This window comes from Hemiscyllium ocellatum, chromosome 23 (assembly GCF_020745735.1).
Source record: "Hemiscyllium ocellatum isolate sHemOce1 chromosome 23, sHemOce1.pat.X.cur, whole genome shotgun sequence".
NCBI classification, from domain to species: domain Eukaryota; kingdom Metazoa; phylum Chordata; class Chondrichthyes; order Orectolobiformes; family Hemiscylliidae; genus Hemiscyllium; species Hemiscyllium ocellatum.
This window is the reverse complement of record NC_083423.1, coordinates 51,691,845-51,706,673: the sequence shown is the minus strand read 5'-3', so window position 1 is coordinate 51,706,673 and position 14,829 is coordinate 51,691,845. Positions and strand designations below refer to the sequence as shown.

The 14,829-nt window shown below is 45.1% G+C and overlaps 1 protein-coding gene across 2 annotated transcripts in view; it reads right to left on the bottom strand.

Moving 5' to 3' along the window:
• Positions 1-13,031: 13,031 nt before the first annotated feature.
• Positions 13,032-14,829, bottom strand: part of cmasa (cytidine monophosphate N-acetylneuraminic acid synthetase a) — a 38,560-nt gene continuing 36,762 nt past the window's right edge. For both annotated transcript variants that reach the window (XM_060843243.1, XM_060843244.1), the window contains exon 8: positions 13,032-14,353. In XM_060843243.1, the coding sequence (XP_060699226.1) occupies positions 14,166-14,353 (188 nt within the window). In that variant the 3' untranslated portion in view covers positions 13,032-14,165. The remainder of the gene's footprint in view (positions 14,354-14,829) is intronic.

Genomic DNA, 14,829 nt, shown 5'->3' with positions numbered 1-14,829 from the left:
AAAACCCTGGACTGATGAGGGTGCAGCAAAAACACAACACAGCCAGCAGAATGGAGATTTCTGCCTGGAATTCCAATCTACACCTCCAATCGAAAAGAACAATCAACCAACACTAAGAAAGCTCTTGCCCGAGACAGCTTTTACACCTCGGGCACCCAGCACAGACACCTTTGGGCTGACAGAGATACCAATTTCAATCAAAGTCCATAAACAGAGATACTGGGCATTCAGCTTCAATCGCAACCCATTCTCACACACACTCTTCATGATCGTAAAGCCAATTAACTTCAGAAGAGAATATCAGGTATAACTGCCAGCCCCGATCTGACCTGAGGGGAGAGCCTTTATCAAGAGCAAGTTTCTGCACCAACAGCTTCCCTACAAGCTTCCAATCCCAACAGGCAGCTTCCGGGGCCTAATCCAGGAGAAGCTGAATCGAGAGGCCGAAGAAGCTTCAGCACGAACGCTATCTGAACAAAAGCTCCCAGACACGGCTTGTTGTGATCCAACAGAACTGAAGGCAAGAACTCAGCATCCGCACTTCTCAGTGATGAGCTGAAACTCCAGAGACTCCAAAGTTCTGACCTAGCTAGCAGGGAGTGGAAGGTGGGTGGGACCCCAGTGCACTGAGACCCCAAAGGTAGGAAGCCTGATTAAAATTCTGTAATTTAAAACTGTTGTCTTCAGGGTCTAATAGTGTTTAATCTATCTCATATTGTATTTAATAGTATTACTGTGCTCTGTATCATTGATTGTGTCCTTGTTGATTGCATTTTCTTGTATTATACTTACCATTTGTACTGTAAATAAATAGCGATTCTTTTGCCCTGAAACCCTTGTCTAATGATTTCTTTGATTCACATCCACTAAATAAATTCAGGGACTAGAACCAGGGATTGGGGATAATTTGAACCACTTAAAATCAGCAAATTACTGAGTGCAAACCAAAACCCTACAACTTGCTCCATCAGGTCTATACCATGGAAGCTACACTAAATCTACACTTCCAAATGCTAGCTATTTATGACATTTCAAGTGCTCATTCAAGTACTTTTTGAAGGTTGTGAGGTTGCCTGCCTCAACTACCCTCCCAGGGAAAGGGAAGTAACACACTGTGTGTAACCTCTGGTAAGATTTCAATTACTCAAACTGATTTGGTTGACTAATAATTCAGGGAATCTGGCTGCAGCAACTTTACTCCTTTGTTCCAAGATTTATGCCTTCTCTTAGATTGATAAATCCATTAGAGTACACATCCAAGTACCACGAGTCCTCAGTTATCTCTGTCAGGGCAACTTGGGCAATGGAAGCTCAGATAGCCCATGGGTGACAGACCAAGTTAACTCTATAACAAAATTAAAACAGGAGTTGCTGGAAAACTTCAATAGCTCTGATAGCTTCTGTAAAGAGATATTGGAGTTAACATTTTGGGTCCGGTGACACTTCCTCAGAGGGTCTTGAAACGTTAACTTTAATTTATCTTCACAGATGCTGCCAGACCTGCTGAGCTTTTCCAGCAACCTCTGTCTTAGTTTCTGATCTGAAGCATCCACAGGTCTTTCAGTTCTGAGAGGATGCAAGCAAAGGCAGGAGTCTTAAAGTGATTATTTTTTTCTCTTCAGTGCTCTCCACCTGTTCCAGGAAGAATCAGACTCGGCAGACAGAAGAGCAATCATCAGTCATTACTTGACTATTGGACAGCAACAGGTAAAGTGGATGAGATTGGAGACTGGTTGAGAAGCATTCAAGTCATTCAAGTTTGGGGCGGCACGGTAGCACAGTGGTTAGCACTGCTGCCTCACAGCGCCAGAGACCTGGGTTCAATTCCCGACTCAGGCAACTGACTGTGTGGAGTTTGCACATTCTCCCCGTGTCTGCGTGGGTTTTCTCCGGGTGCTCCGGTTTCCTCCCACAGTCCAAAGATGTGCAGGTCAGGTGAATTGGCCATGCTAAATTGTCCGTAGTGTTAGGTAATAGGGGTATGGGTGGGTTGCGCTTCGGCGGGTCGGTGTGGACTTGTTGGGCCGAAGGGCCTGTTTCCACACTGTAAGTAATCTAATCTAAAAAAAAATCTAAAAAAAAATCTAATCTCATCGTGCTGAAGCAAAGCAAGTCCAGCGATCCAGCCATTGCCAATATTGTGCATTTCAGGTGTTTCCATACCGCTGCAAAATCTCCGGTTTGGGATTTATTTAAAATTCAGTGGAATATAGGTTGTGAAAAGATAATCCTATCAAGAAAAATAATCAATAGTGTTTAGTGACCCAGAAATTAAGTATTGCTGATAAAAAGCGCATTTTGTTGAGCTTTCCAACTTACACTCATGAGGATAGTTTGTAAGAGTGCCAATTTAAGAGGAAACCCAACATTGACCCTGTATGAGTGGTTGGCAAATGGTATCTATCTTGATCTTAAATACACTCAATGACATGGCCTCCTCACTCCTCTGCACCAATGAGCGCCATAGAAATTCCTCTTCATCTCAGTTCTGAAGAGTCATCATTTGTCTCTGAGGCTGTGCCTACTCTCTGCTACTAGTAGAAACATCTTCTCCACATCCATTCTACCCAGGCCTCTCAGTATTCTGTACGTTTCAATGAGGTCTCCCCTCATCATTCTAAGCACCATCAAGTATAGACCTAGACTCCTCAACCGCGCCTCAGATGACTCTTCATTCCCAGGATCATTCTTGTAAATGTCCACTGGACCACCTCCAATGCCAGCACATAGTGATAGAAATACACAGCACAGAAACAGACCCTTTGGTCCATCTCATCCATGCCGACCAGATATCCTAAGTTAATCCAGTCCCAGTTGGCTCATATCCTCTAAATTCTTCCTATTCATATACACATCCAACTGCCTTTTAAATGTTGTAATTGTACCAGCCTCGGCCACTTCCTCTGGTTCTCAATCCATACACTCACCAGCTTCCGTCCCTTCAGTCCCTTTTAAATCTTTCCCCTCTCACCCTAAAGCTGTGCCCTCTAGTTTTGGATTCCGCTACCCTTGACTATTAGCCCTAAGAGTGTTACTCATGATCTTATAAACCTCAATAAGTTCACCCCTCAGCCTCCGATGCACCAGGGAAAATAGCCCCAGCCTAATTTGGCTTTCCCTACAGCTCAAATCCTCCAACATCCTGTAAATCTTTTCTGAACCCTTTCAAGTTTAACAATATCTTTCCTATAGCAATTAGATATGGGGCCCAAAACTGTTCACAATATTGAAAATGCATCTGACTGGAGCCTTTATATAGCCTCAACAGGGTATCTCTGCTTTTGTATTCTAACCCTCTTGAAATGAATGGGAACATTGTGTTGGCCTTCCTAACTGCCAACGGAATCTGCATGCTAACTTTAAGAAAATCCTGAAAGGGGGTATAAGGTTCAAAAGGGTGGGAAGGTGAGTCACCGCCTGACATGGAGATGGATGAGAAGACTTTACTCACATGCATGAGGTACTGTGAAACAGAACACGTCATTGAAAACCTGACTCCATAAAATCCGAGTACTGGATGTCTTAAAAATGTATAAAGGTAGGTTAGTCCCCAGGACCTGATCTGTTGTACCCTTGAACTCTGTGGGAAGCTAGGGAAGTAATTGCTGGGCCCCTTGCTGAAATATTTGGATCATTGATAGTCACAGGTGAGATGCCAAAAGACTGGAGGTTGCCACTATTTAATGTGGTGCCACTATTTAAGAAAGATGGTAAGGAAAAGCCAGGAATGACCGGTGAGCCTGTCGTCAGTGGTGGGCAAGTTGTTGGAGGGATTCCTGATGGACAGGGTGTACATGTATCTGGAAAGGCAAGGACTGAATAGTGATAGTCAACACGGTTTTATGCGTGGGAAATCATGTCTCAGGAATTTGATTGAGTTTTTTGAAGAAGTAATGAAGAGGATTGATGAGGGCAGAGCAATAGACATGATCAATATGGACTTCAGTAAGGCGTTCCACAAGTTTCCTCATGGTAGATCTGTTAGCAGGGATAGATCTCATGGAATACAGAACTCATTTGAAGGTAGAAGACAGAGGGTGGTGGTGGAGGGTTGCCTTTCAGACTGGAGGCCTGTGACCAGTGGTGCGCCACTGATGGGTGCTGAGTCCACTGCTTGTCATCATTTATATAAATGATTTGGATACGAATGTAGGAGGTATAGTTAGTAGGTTTGCAGACGTCACCAAAATTGGAAGGTGTAGTGAACAGCAAAGGTTACCTCAGAGTACAATGGGATCTTGATCACATGCGCTGATGGGCCGAGGAGTGGCAGATGGAGTTTCATTTAGAAATATGTGCGGTGCTGCATTTTGGAAAGGCAAATCAGAGCATAACATATACACTTAACGGTAAGGTCCTGGGGAGTGTTACTGAACAACGAGACCTTGGTTCATACTTCCTTAAAAGTGGAGTCGCAAGTAGATAGGATAGTGAAGACGACGTTTGGAATGCTCTCCTTTATTGGTCAGAGCATTGAGTATAGCAGTTGGGAGGTTATATTGCAACAGTACAGGACATTGGTTAGGACACTTTTGGAATATTGTGTGCAATTCTGGTCTCCATCCTACTGGAAGAATTTTGTGAAACTTGAAAGGGTTCAGAAAAGATTTACAAGGACCTTGCCAGGTTTGGGGCATTTGAGCTATAGGGAAAGGCTGAATATGCTGGAGCTGTTTTCCCTGGAGTGTCATAGGCTGAGGTGACCTTTAGAGGTTTATAAAATCATGAGAGGCATGAATAGGGAAAATGTCCTTGGGGTACTGGAGTCCAGAATTAGAGGACATAGAGTTAGGGAGAAAGGCAACAGGTATAAAAGGAACCTTAGGGGCAATGTTTTCATAGAGAGGGTGGTGCGTAGATGGAAGGGTTGCCAGAGGAAGTGATGGAGGCTAGTACAATTAAACATTTAAAAGGCACCTGGATGGGTTTATGAATAGGAAGGGTTTAGAGGATATGAGAATTAATGTAGGATATCTGGTCGGCATGGATGAGTTGGACCAAAAGGTCTGATTCCATGCTGTGCATTTCTATAGCCCTATGTGGAAAATTGCCCATGTGTGATCTATAAACGAAAATGTCTAATTCAATTTCCCAATTGCTATCCTATCAATCTACTCTCGATCATCAATAACATGATGGAAGGCAAAACTGGCAGTGCTATCAAGAAGCACTTACATCGACAATAACCTGCTGGGTTCCATCAATAACCAGCTTGGGTTCCATCAGGACCACTCTTCTCCGAACCTCATTCTGTTGTTGATCCATGTATAGACAAAAGGCTAAACGCCAGAGGTGAGGTACAAGGGACAGAGCATCAGGAAACCCAAGGAAAATGGAAATGACTGGGAGTCGGGGGGTGGGTGGTGGGGATGGGGGAATGCTCCACTAGATGGAATCATAACTAGCTGCAGAGAGAAAGTTGAGATACATGGAGATATCATCGTGCTGGCATAGTACGGGCTGGTTCACAGCATTTGCTCCTCACCCTGTGAAGTAATTCCACTGCCCATCTCTGACTTCTCAACGTCCAATTCCCCTAGCCCCCTCTTCAAGCTCTGCCCACATTTCAAACCTGTCCAAATTTCTTACCTTTTAACATTTTTAGTCTGTTTTCCATATGGATGACTTTCTGAAAATGATTTCAGCACAAACTGTCCAACACTGATATTTTACAAGTGTTCAAAAGTTTTAAAATTGTTTCAAAACAGTTAAACTTTTTATTTGAAAACCAAACTGCTCAGTTCCCTTTACGCTCCAGGCTGATTTTATGCAACTTGTCTTAACCTCCTGTTGGTCTCGACACATTCAGTGGCCAGGAGTTCCCTTTGTTCCCTCAGTTGCTGGGGTTCAGGGCCACACCAGAGTATTATACAGAGATCTGCATTTTCCAATGGAGGTGTCCTGTATCACCACATCAGCTAATTGGATTGCTCGGGTTGAGGTCATTGGTAAATGTCATTAATTCACCCCGAACTACAAAATATTGGACCCATGGTTACAATCTTATGCTTTTCAGGTTGAAAGCTGGGGTGGAAAGTGAGTAGCCCACTCATTCCCACTGAGCATGATTGATTGCTGTATCAAACATCTTGAACTCCTGTTAGTAGTCAGTTAGTAGTGTGAAGGCGATGGGCAAACAGCTCTGTGCCCAAGTGGGGAGTCTAAGGTGGGACGTCAGGCAGCAGAGGGATTATGTCCCAAAGCAGGTCCCCTGCTCTCTCTCAATCCACCTTTATCTTTTATTGCAGGCTCACAAGATGAAGCCAAATCATACACTTGCTGCCACGTTCAGCATTTCTCTAGAAACAGTCCCTAACGTTTTCCCATCAGGTTCCCAAGAAATGCAGTGGAGAGTGGAAAATGGCATAGAGGTGGCCCTTTGGTAATTTCAGTGGAGCGTTAATTCGTTGTTCCAAAATGGTGGACAGCCCTCTGATTTCACTTTCTATAATTTCAGAGACTGGTTTGATGGCATTGTATTACCAACCCAACATCATGCTTTATGTTCAGGTGAGCTGGTGATCCTAATGAACAAGCCTACCCTAGTGCCAACTGGTGAGTTGGTAATAGGATGTTATTTATGATTTTGAACTGCACAAACTAGAATCTCTAAACTAATGATCAAAACTAAAGCAGGACACAGTAAAATTCCTCCAATAAAGCCATGAGGGAAGGATTGTAACACAATACAAATTATCCCCCAGTTACTGACAGCTATGATCCAGGTATGATTAACAGGAGAGTCATCCAGACTTCTAATTTTGGTGAGATTACTCTATGTGCAGAATTACAATTACTTAGAGACCTCCCACTGACCAACCAGGCCATACCCCCTATCTGTCTCCACCTATCCCCACATCACTACTCTGCCACTCCAACCCCTTTTATCTGCAGCTCTCCCCCCCCCAGTCCTGAAGGGTTACATCCAAAACATTGATTTCGCCACCTCCTAATGCTGCCTGGCTTGCTGAGTCCTTCCAGCCTCCTGCTCGTCTACCTTGGATTATAATTATTAGCTCATGTTGTCACCTGAAGGAACCAGCCCGACTGTGAAAGATCTTCTTGCAGCTGACTCGATTGACAGTCGGCGATCCAACGAAAAGCCCAAGGGCCCATCGTATCATTGTCCCCACATTCACTGAAAGCCTTAAATTTGTTGGCCTGTACACAAAACATCACAATGCATACAAACTTGCTACTGCTTTGGTGAAGCAGCACGGTTATGCATTTAAGCTTGCCTCCTGACAGAAACCAGGACCGGTGGGCAGCTCAGGAACTTAAACTCATGTAACTACATCCTGGTCTCTTCCTGCAGCACACAGACCTCTCCTCCTTTTCTCAGCTTTATCCTCAACTTCCAATCACCAAAAACAAGTGAACTATTAATTCCTCATAAATTGCTCATCCATGGACGGTGACCTGAGGAAGTCGACTTCTCCACCTCCTGATGCTGCCTGGCTTGCTGTGTTATAGGTTGGATCTCAAGGATGAGACAGAATGTAGGAAAGAGATTGAGTGTTCAGCAGCATGGTGTAAAGGCAACAATCTCTCCATCAATATCAGCAAAACGAAGGAGCTGGTCATTGACTTCAGGAACCGGAGTGGACAGCACACCTCTGTCTGCATCAATGGTGCTGAGGTAGATATGCTGAAGCAGTGTATCAAATTCCTAGGGGTGATGTTCACCACAAACTGTCTTGGTCCACTCATGTCAACATGAAGTACAACAATGTCTCTACTTCCTCAGGCGGCCAGGGAAATTCATGTCCACAAGGACTCTCACCAACTTTTATAGATGCTTCTTGGAAAACATCTTTACTGGATGCACCACTGTGTGATATAGTAACAGTTCTTCCTAAGAAGCTAAAAACAGTCATGAATACAGCCCAATGCATCAGATAAACCAGCCTTCCACGCACAGACTCCATTTATACTTACCGCTGCCTCAGGAAAGCAACCAACATAATCAAAGGCCTCTATTCTCTCCTGCATCAGGCTGAGGGTATAAGAATTGAAAACACAGATTCAAGTTCAGCTTCTTCCCCGCTGTTATCAGACTTTTCTCAAATATTAATTCTGGTCTCTCTCTCTGCACTTTCTCTGGGCTGTAACAGTGTAGTCTGCACTCTGTATGGTACGATCGGCCTGTATAGCACGCAAAAACAACACTTTTCATTATATCTTGGAACATGTGGCAACAATAAATCAAATCAATAAAACAATGAAAGAATGATGTTGGTTTGCACTTGCGGTGTGTTTATTTACGTATTGCACTTTTGAGCAATGTTTTAGAAAACACTGTAACAATCCATTAATGTTTTTCTACATTTTCTTATATATGCATTTTAATTAATTTAACACTATACACCAGCTCAAGTCTTGAAACATGAATCCCTCTCCAAAGCCATTATTTCTTTTTTGTAGTGAATTATGGATGCTAAACTTCAAGAGTTGGGAGAGATGAAAAGAAAATCAACAGTTTCCAAACTTGGTGTTAACAGGATCCTAAGAATAAACTGGGTGGATAAACAAACACACATTTTGATAAAACATTTGTGTTTGCAGCAAGCAAAGTACTGTCTGCACCCAACCAAAACTCCAGAATCCAACACAAAATACAATTCTGTAACTGCACAACATTTGTTGGATAATTCAGAATGTCCAAAAGAATTCCACTGCCAACAAATTTAAGATTGTCAATCACGCTCACACTTGCATGCACTGGAAGCTACATGTATTAATAAAAGTGAGATAGAAAGAGGATATACATGTAGTGCGCCTGTTTCAATTTAATAAAATAGGTGACAGTCATTTGGTATTTTGTTTCTCAACAATATCCTACCAGTCACAGTCAGCCTGCCTGGTTGAAAATTTAAACAAAGTTTGGCTGTTAGTTATCAATCAGCATTTACACAAACAAATGCTTCATTAATGCCCCAGCTGAAAATGTGTTGCTGGTCAAAGCACAGCAGGCCAGGCAGCATCTCAGGAATAGGGAATTCGACGTTTCGAGCATAAGCCCTTCATCAGGAATGAGAGAGAGTAGCCAAGCAGGCTAAGATAAAAGGTAGGGAGGAGGGACTTGGGGGAGGGGCGATGGAGGTGGGATAGGTGGAAGGAGGTCAAGGTGAGGGTGATAGGCCGGAGTGGGGTGGGGGCGGAGAGGTCAGGAAGAAGATTGCAGGTTAGGAGGGCGGTGCTGAGTTGAGGGAACCGACTGAGACAAGGTGGGGGGAGGGGAAATGAGGAAACTGGAGAAATCTGAATTCATACCTTGTGGTTGGAGGGTTCCCAGGCGGAAGATGAGGCGCTCCTCCTCCAGCCGTCGTGTTGTTATGTTCTGCCGGTGGAGGAGTCCAAGGACCTGCATGTCCTCGGTGGAGTGGGAGGGAGAGTTAAAGTGTTCAGCCACAGGGTGGTTGGGTTGGTTGGTCCGGGCGGCCCAGAGGTGTTCTCTGAAGCGTTCCGCAAGTAAGCGGCCTGTCTCCCCAGTATAGAGGAGGCCACATCGGGTGCAGCGGATGCAATAGATGATGTGTGTGGAGGTACAGGTGAACTTGTGGCGGATATGGAAGGATCCCTTGGGGCCTTGGAGGGAAGTGAGTGTGGAGGTGTGGGCGCAAGTTTTACATTTCCTGCGGTTGCAGGGGAAGGTGCCGGGGTTGGAGGTTGGGTTGGTGGGGGGTGTGGATCTGACGAGGGTGTCACGAAGGGAGTGGTCCTTGCAGAACGCTGATAGGGGAGGGGAGGGAAATATATCCTTGGTGGTGGGGTCCGTTTGGAGGTGGCGGAAATGACGGCGGATGATACGTTGTATGCGGAGGTTGGTGGGGTGGTAGGTGAGAACCAGTGGGGTTCTGTCTTGGTGGCGGTTGGAGGAGCGGGGCTCAAGGGCGGAGGAGCGGGAAGTGGAGGAGATGCGGTGGAGGGCATCGTCGATCACGTCTGGCCGGAATCTGCGGTCCTTGAAGAAGGAGGCCATCTGGGCTGTGCGGTGTTGGAACTGGTCCTCCTGGGAGCAGATGCGGCGGAGACGAAGGAATTGGGAATATGGGATGGAGTTTTTGCAGGGGGCAGGGTGGGAGGAGGTGTAGTCCAGGTAGCTGTGGGAGTCAGTCGGTTCTACTATAAACTCTTTATAGTTTAAAATCTGATTGAAGATTTGTAGCTCGGGTATCCGTTGTTGTGGTTCTGCTCGCCGAGCTGGAAGTTTTTGCTGCAAACGTTTCGTTCCCTGGCTAGGGAACATCATCAGTGCTGTTGGAGCCTCGTGTGAAGCGCTGCTTTGTACATCAAAGCAGCGCTTCACACGAGGCTCCAACAGCACTGATGATGTTCCCTAGCCAGGGAACGAAACGTTTGCAGCAAAAACTTCCAGCTCGGCGAGCAGAACCACAACAGTCTTTATAGTAAAACCGACTGACTCCCACAGCTACCTGGACTACACCTCCTCCCACCCTGCCCCCTGCAAAAACTCCATCCCATATTCCCAATTCCTTCGTCTCCGCCGCATCTGCTCCCAGGAGGACCAGTTCCAACACCGCACAGCCCAGATGGCCTCCTTCTTCAAGGACCGCAGATTCCGGCCAGACGTGATCGACGATGCCCTCCACCGCATCTCCTCCACTTCCCGCTCCTCCGCCCTTGAGCCCCGCTCCTCCAACCGCCACCAAGACAGAACCCCACTGGTTCTCACCTACCACCCCACCAACCTCCGCATACAACGTATCATCCGCCGTCATTTCCGCCACCTCCAAACGGACCCCACCACCAAGGATATATTTCCCTCCCCTCCCCTATCAGCGTTCCGCAAGGACCACTCCCTTCGTGACACCCTCGTCAGATCCACACCCCCCACCAACCCAACCTCCACCCCCGGCACCTTCCCCTGCAACCGCAGGAAATGTAAAACTTGCGCCCACACCTCCACACTCACTTCCCTCCAAGGCCCCAAGGGATCCTTCCATATCCGCCACAAGTTCACCTGTACCTCCACACACATCATCTATTGCATCCGCTGCACCCGATGTGGCCTCCTCTATACTGGGGAGACAGGCCGCTTACTTGCGGAACGCTTCAGAGAACACCTCTGGGCCGCCCGGACCAACCAACCCAACCACCCTGTGGCTGAACACTTTAACTCTCCCTCCCACTCCACCGAGGACATGCAGGTCCTTGGACTCCTCCACCGGCAGAACATAACAACACGACGGCTGGAGGAGGAGCGCCTCATCTTCCGCCTGGGAACCCTCCAACCACAAGGTATGAATTCAGATTTCTCCAGTTTCCTCATTTCCCCTCCCCCCACCTTGTCTCAGTCGGTTCCCTCAACTCAGCACCGCCCTCCTAACCTGCAATCTTCTTCCTGACCTCTCCGCCCCCACCCCACTCCGGCCTATCACCCTCACCTTGACCTCCTTCCACCTATCCCACCTCCATTGCCCCTCCCCCAAGTCCCTCCTCCCTACCTTTTATCTTAGCCTGCTTGGCTACTCTCTCTCATTCCTGATGAAGGGCTTATGCTCGAAACGTCGAATTCCCTATTCCTGAGATGCTGCCTGGCCTGCTGTGCTTTGACCAGCAACACATTTTCAGCTGTGATCTCCAGCATCTGCAGACCTCATTTTTTACTCATTAATGCCCCAACCAATTAAGATTTGGAGATGCCGGTGTTGGACTGGGGTGTACAAAGTTAAAAATCACACAACACCAGGTTATAGTTCAACAGGTTTAATTGGAAGCACACTAGCTTTCGGAGCGACGCTCCTTCATCAAGTGGTAGTGGCGGGCTCAATCCTTACACAGAATTTATAGCAAAAATTTACAGTGCGATGTAACTGAAATTATACATTGAAAAATTGATTGTCTGTTAAGCCTTTCATCTGTTAGAATACAGTGATAGTTTCACTTCTTTCACGTGTAAATCACAAAACTTTTAAAAAAAATTTATAATCTCAGATTAGCTATTAACAATGGTGATAGCTAGACAATATGTTGAACGCGTTAGCCCCCTGTGTTCTCTGTCAATGCCATGATATTTAGATCGATTCTAATCTAAAAAGTGAGATAACAGAGTTTTACATGAGTACATGCAGTTTTTGAGCAAAGTACAATGTAACCCTGCAAGTACAAATTCACTCCACAAAATATGTGTGTGCATGTGGGTGTGTGTGCGCGCTGGGTTGGGGGTTGTGAGCGTGAGAAAGTGTATATGCGTGTATGTAGTGAGTGCAGAGTGTCTTAAGTCTGTGAGGGGGTGCATGTGTGAGCGTGGGAGTGTCTGTAAGGGATGTTTTGGTGGTGGGGCAAAATGGACTCGTTGGTTCTGGCAGCAGCTACGGAGGAGTTCATCAGGTGAATGAAACTCCGGGAATTCTGTCAAGGTGCCAGCAGTGATCCCAATGAGCCCACTGATGAACTGGAACAGTCATCACAGGGATCTGTAGAGGAGCGACCAAAGAAGGTGTCAACATGGACCCCACCGGAGGGCTGCTGCCCTGAGCTTGACATGTATGCTCAAACTAGTAAAAAGTGAGGTCTGCAGATGCTGGAGATCAAAGACTCTGCACTCAAAGACCCCCATGCACACATATATTTTGTGGAGTGAATTTGTACTTGCAGGGATACATTGTACTTTGCTCAAAAATTGCATGAATTCGTTTAAAACTCCATTATCTCACTTTTTAGATTAGAATCAATCTAAAGATCAGGTCATAGGCAGAGAACACAGGGGGCTAACACCTTCAACATATTGTCTAGCTATCACCATTGTTAACAGCTAACCCGAGAATGCAACCTTTTAAAAAAGGTTTTGTGATTTAAACATGAAAGAAGTGAAACTATCACGGTATTCTAACAGATGAAAGGCTTAACAGACGATCAATTTTTCAATGTGTAATTTCAGCTACATCACACTGTAAATTTTGCTATAAATTCTGTGTTACGATTGAGCCCTCCACAATCACCTGATGAAGGAGCGTTGCTCCGAAAGCTAGTGTGCTTCCAATTAAACCTGTTGGACTATAACCTGGTGTTGTGTGATTTTTAACTTTGTCTACCAATTACAGTCTGCTTGCCAAGCAACTAACTCTCTTAGACACACGTAAACTCTGATCTTCCCCATGAACTGGCATTTTTGCAAAAGGTCCTGATGATTGCAAGATAAAAATGTTCGACAAAAGCGGACTCTGTTCAGCAGCACTTAAATTAATTAATTAGTTATGAAAGAGGTTTTGGAATATTGTCTGCCATTCTGGTCTCCTTCCTATCAGAAGGAAGTTGTAAAATGTGAAAGGGTTCAGAAATGATTTACGAGGATGTTGCCAGCGTTGGAGGACTTTAACCATAGCGTGATGCTGAATAGACAAGGGCTGTTTTTCCTGGAGCATCGGAGGCTGAGGGGTGACCTTATAGAGGGTTATAAAATCATGAGGGGCATGGATAGGATAAATAGACAAAGGTCTTTTCCCTGGGGAGTCTAGCACAAGAGGGTACAGGTTTAGGGTGAAAGGGGAATAACTTAAATAATACCTAACGGGCACCATTTTCACACACAAGGTGCTGTGCACATGGAATGAGCTGCCAGAGGAAGTGATGGAGACTGGTACAATTACAACATTTAACAGGCATGTAGATGGGTATATGAATGGGAAGGGTTTAAGGGATATGGGCCAAGTGCTGGCAAATAGCACTAGATTAGGTTAGGATTTCTAGTCAGCACAGACGAGTTGGACCAAAGGGTCTGTTTCCATGTTGTACATCTGAGTCTGGGTTGGGAGTGGGAAAGGGCAGCAATGGAATTCTTTAATAACATCAAATGATGGCTCATGGAGTTCTTTAGACATGTGATTCACGCAGAAGCTCTATCGTCTACCTTTCACCAAAGGGGTAACTGAAGAGGAGCAAGAGACCAACAATAAAAGAAGCAACTAGACAACAGTAAAGTCTGGCTGAAGCAGAATTCCTGTGACCGGGTCATTCACTGTCGTTATGACCAGAAAATCTAAAAGACCGTGGTCACTTATGCTACACGGCCCTTGATGAATGCCATACTGACATTGGCTTAAACATGAGATAAAATACATTCATCCCCACGAAACAAAATGCAGAGAAACCTGACTTTTAGATTGGGAAAATTTAAATATTACTATTTTGTAGTCTTCCTTTTAGGGTGACTTATTTTCAAGTTTTTCCAAGAGCAGCAGCACATGTTCAGCAAATTCTTCCCATGATTTCATTGCACCATTCTGTGTACAGATGTAATTTGCCACTTCGAGGACAGGAGGAGCTGCATCCCGAGTGGCACCTCGAACTTCAGCTCTCTTCAGATACTCAAGGTCATACACAGTGTTTCCTATTTTTTGTTGAGAGGAAAGAAATGTTGCTGGTTTTGACTTAACATCAATTCTAAACATTAAAACCTTTCAATCCTTAAACATAGTCTATGTTTATAATGCATTTTACCTTACAAATTAGCTAAGATGCAGAAACTGTAAAAGGCAGGCTTTAAATGAAATCAGATTTAAATTTGAATAACAATCAATAAAACTAATAGTTTGCGCTTCCCAAGATGATTAAAACAGCTAATTACACTTCAAATCGGGGTTGCTGCATGTAAGAAACCTCTTTGGGAGGAAGTCTACCTTAATGCTACACTTTTATTGTATCGCCTGTGTAAGGGAGATTCCACGCTCCCTTCAGTTAAGATGGACAGAAAATTGTCAGAGTACTTTACAGCAATGTGATTCCCTTCTGTTAATTTTTAGTCCTCTATCACATGCAAAATTTGTATTTGTCTCCTCTGGCCTGGTCCTCCCTGTCACTGCTAGC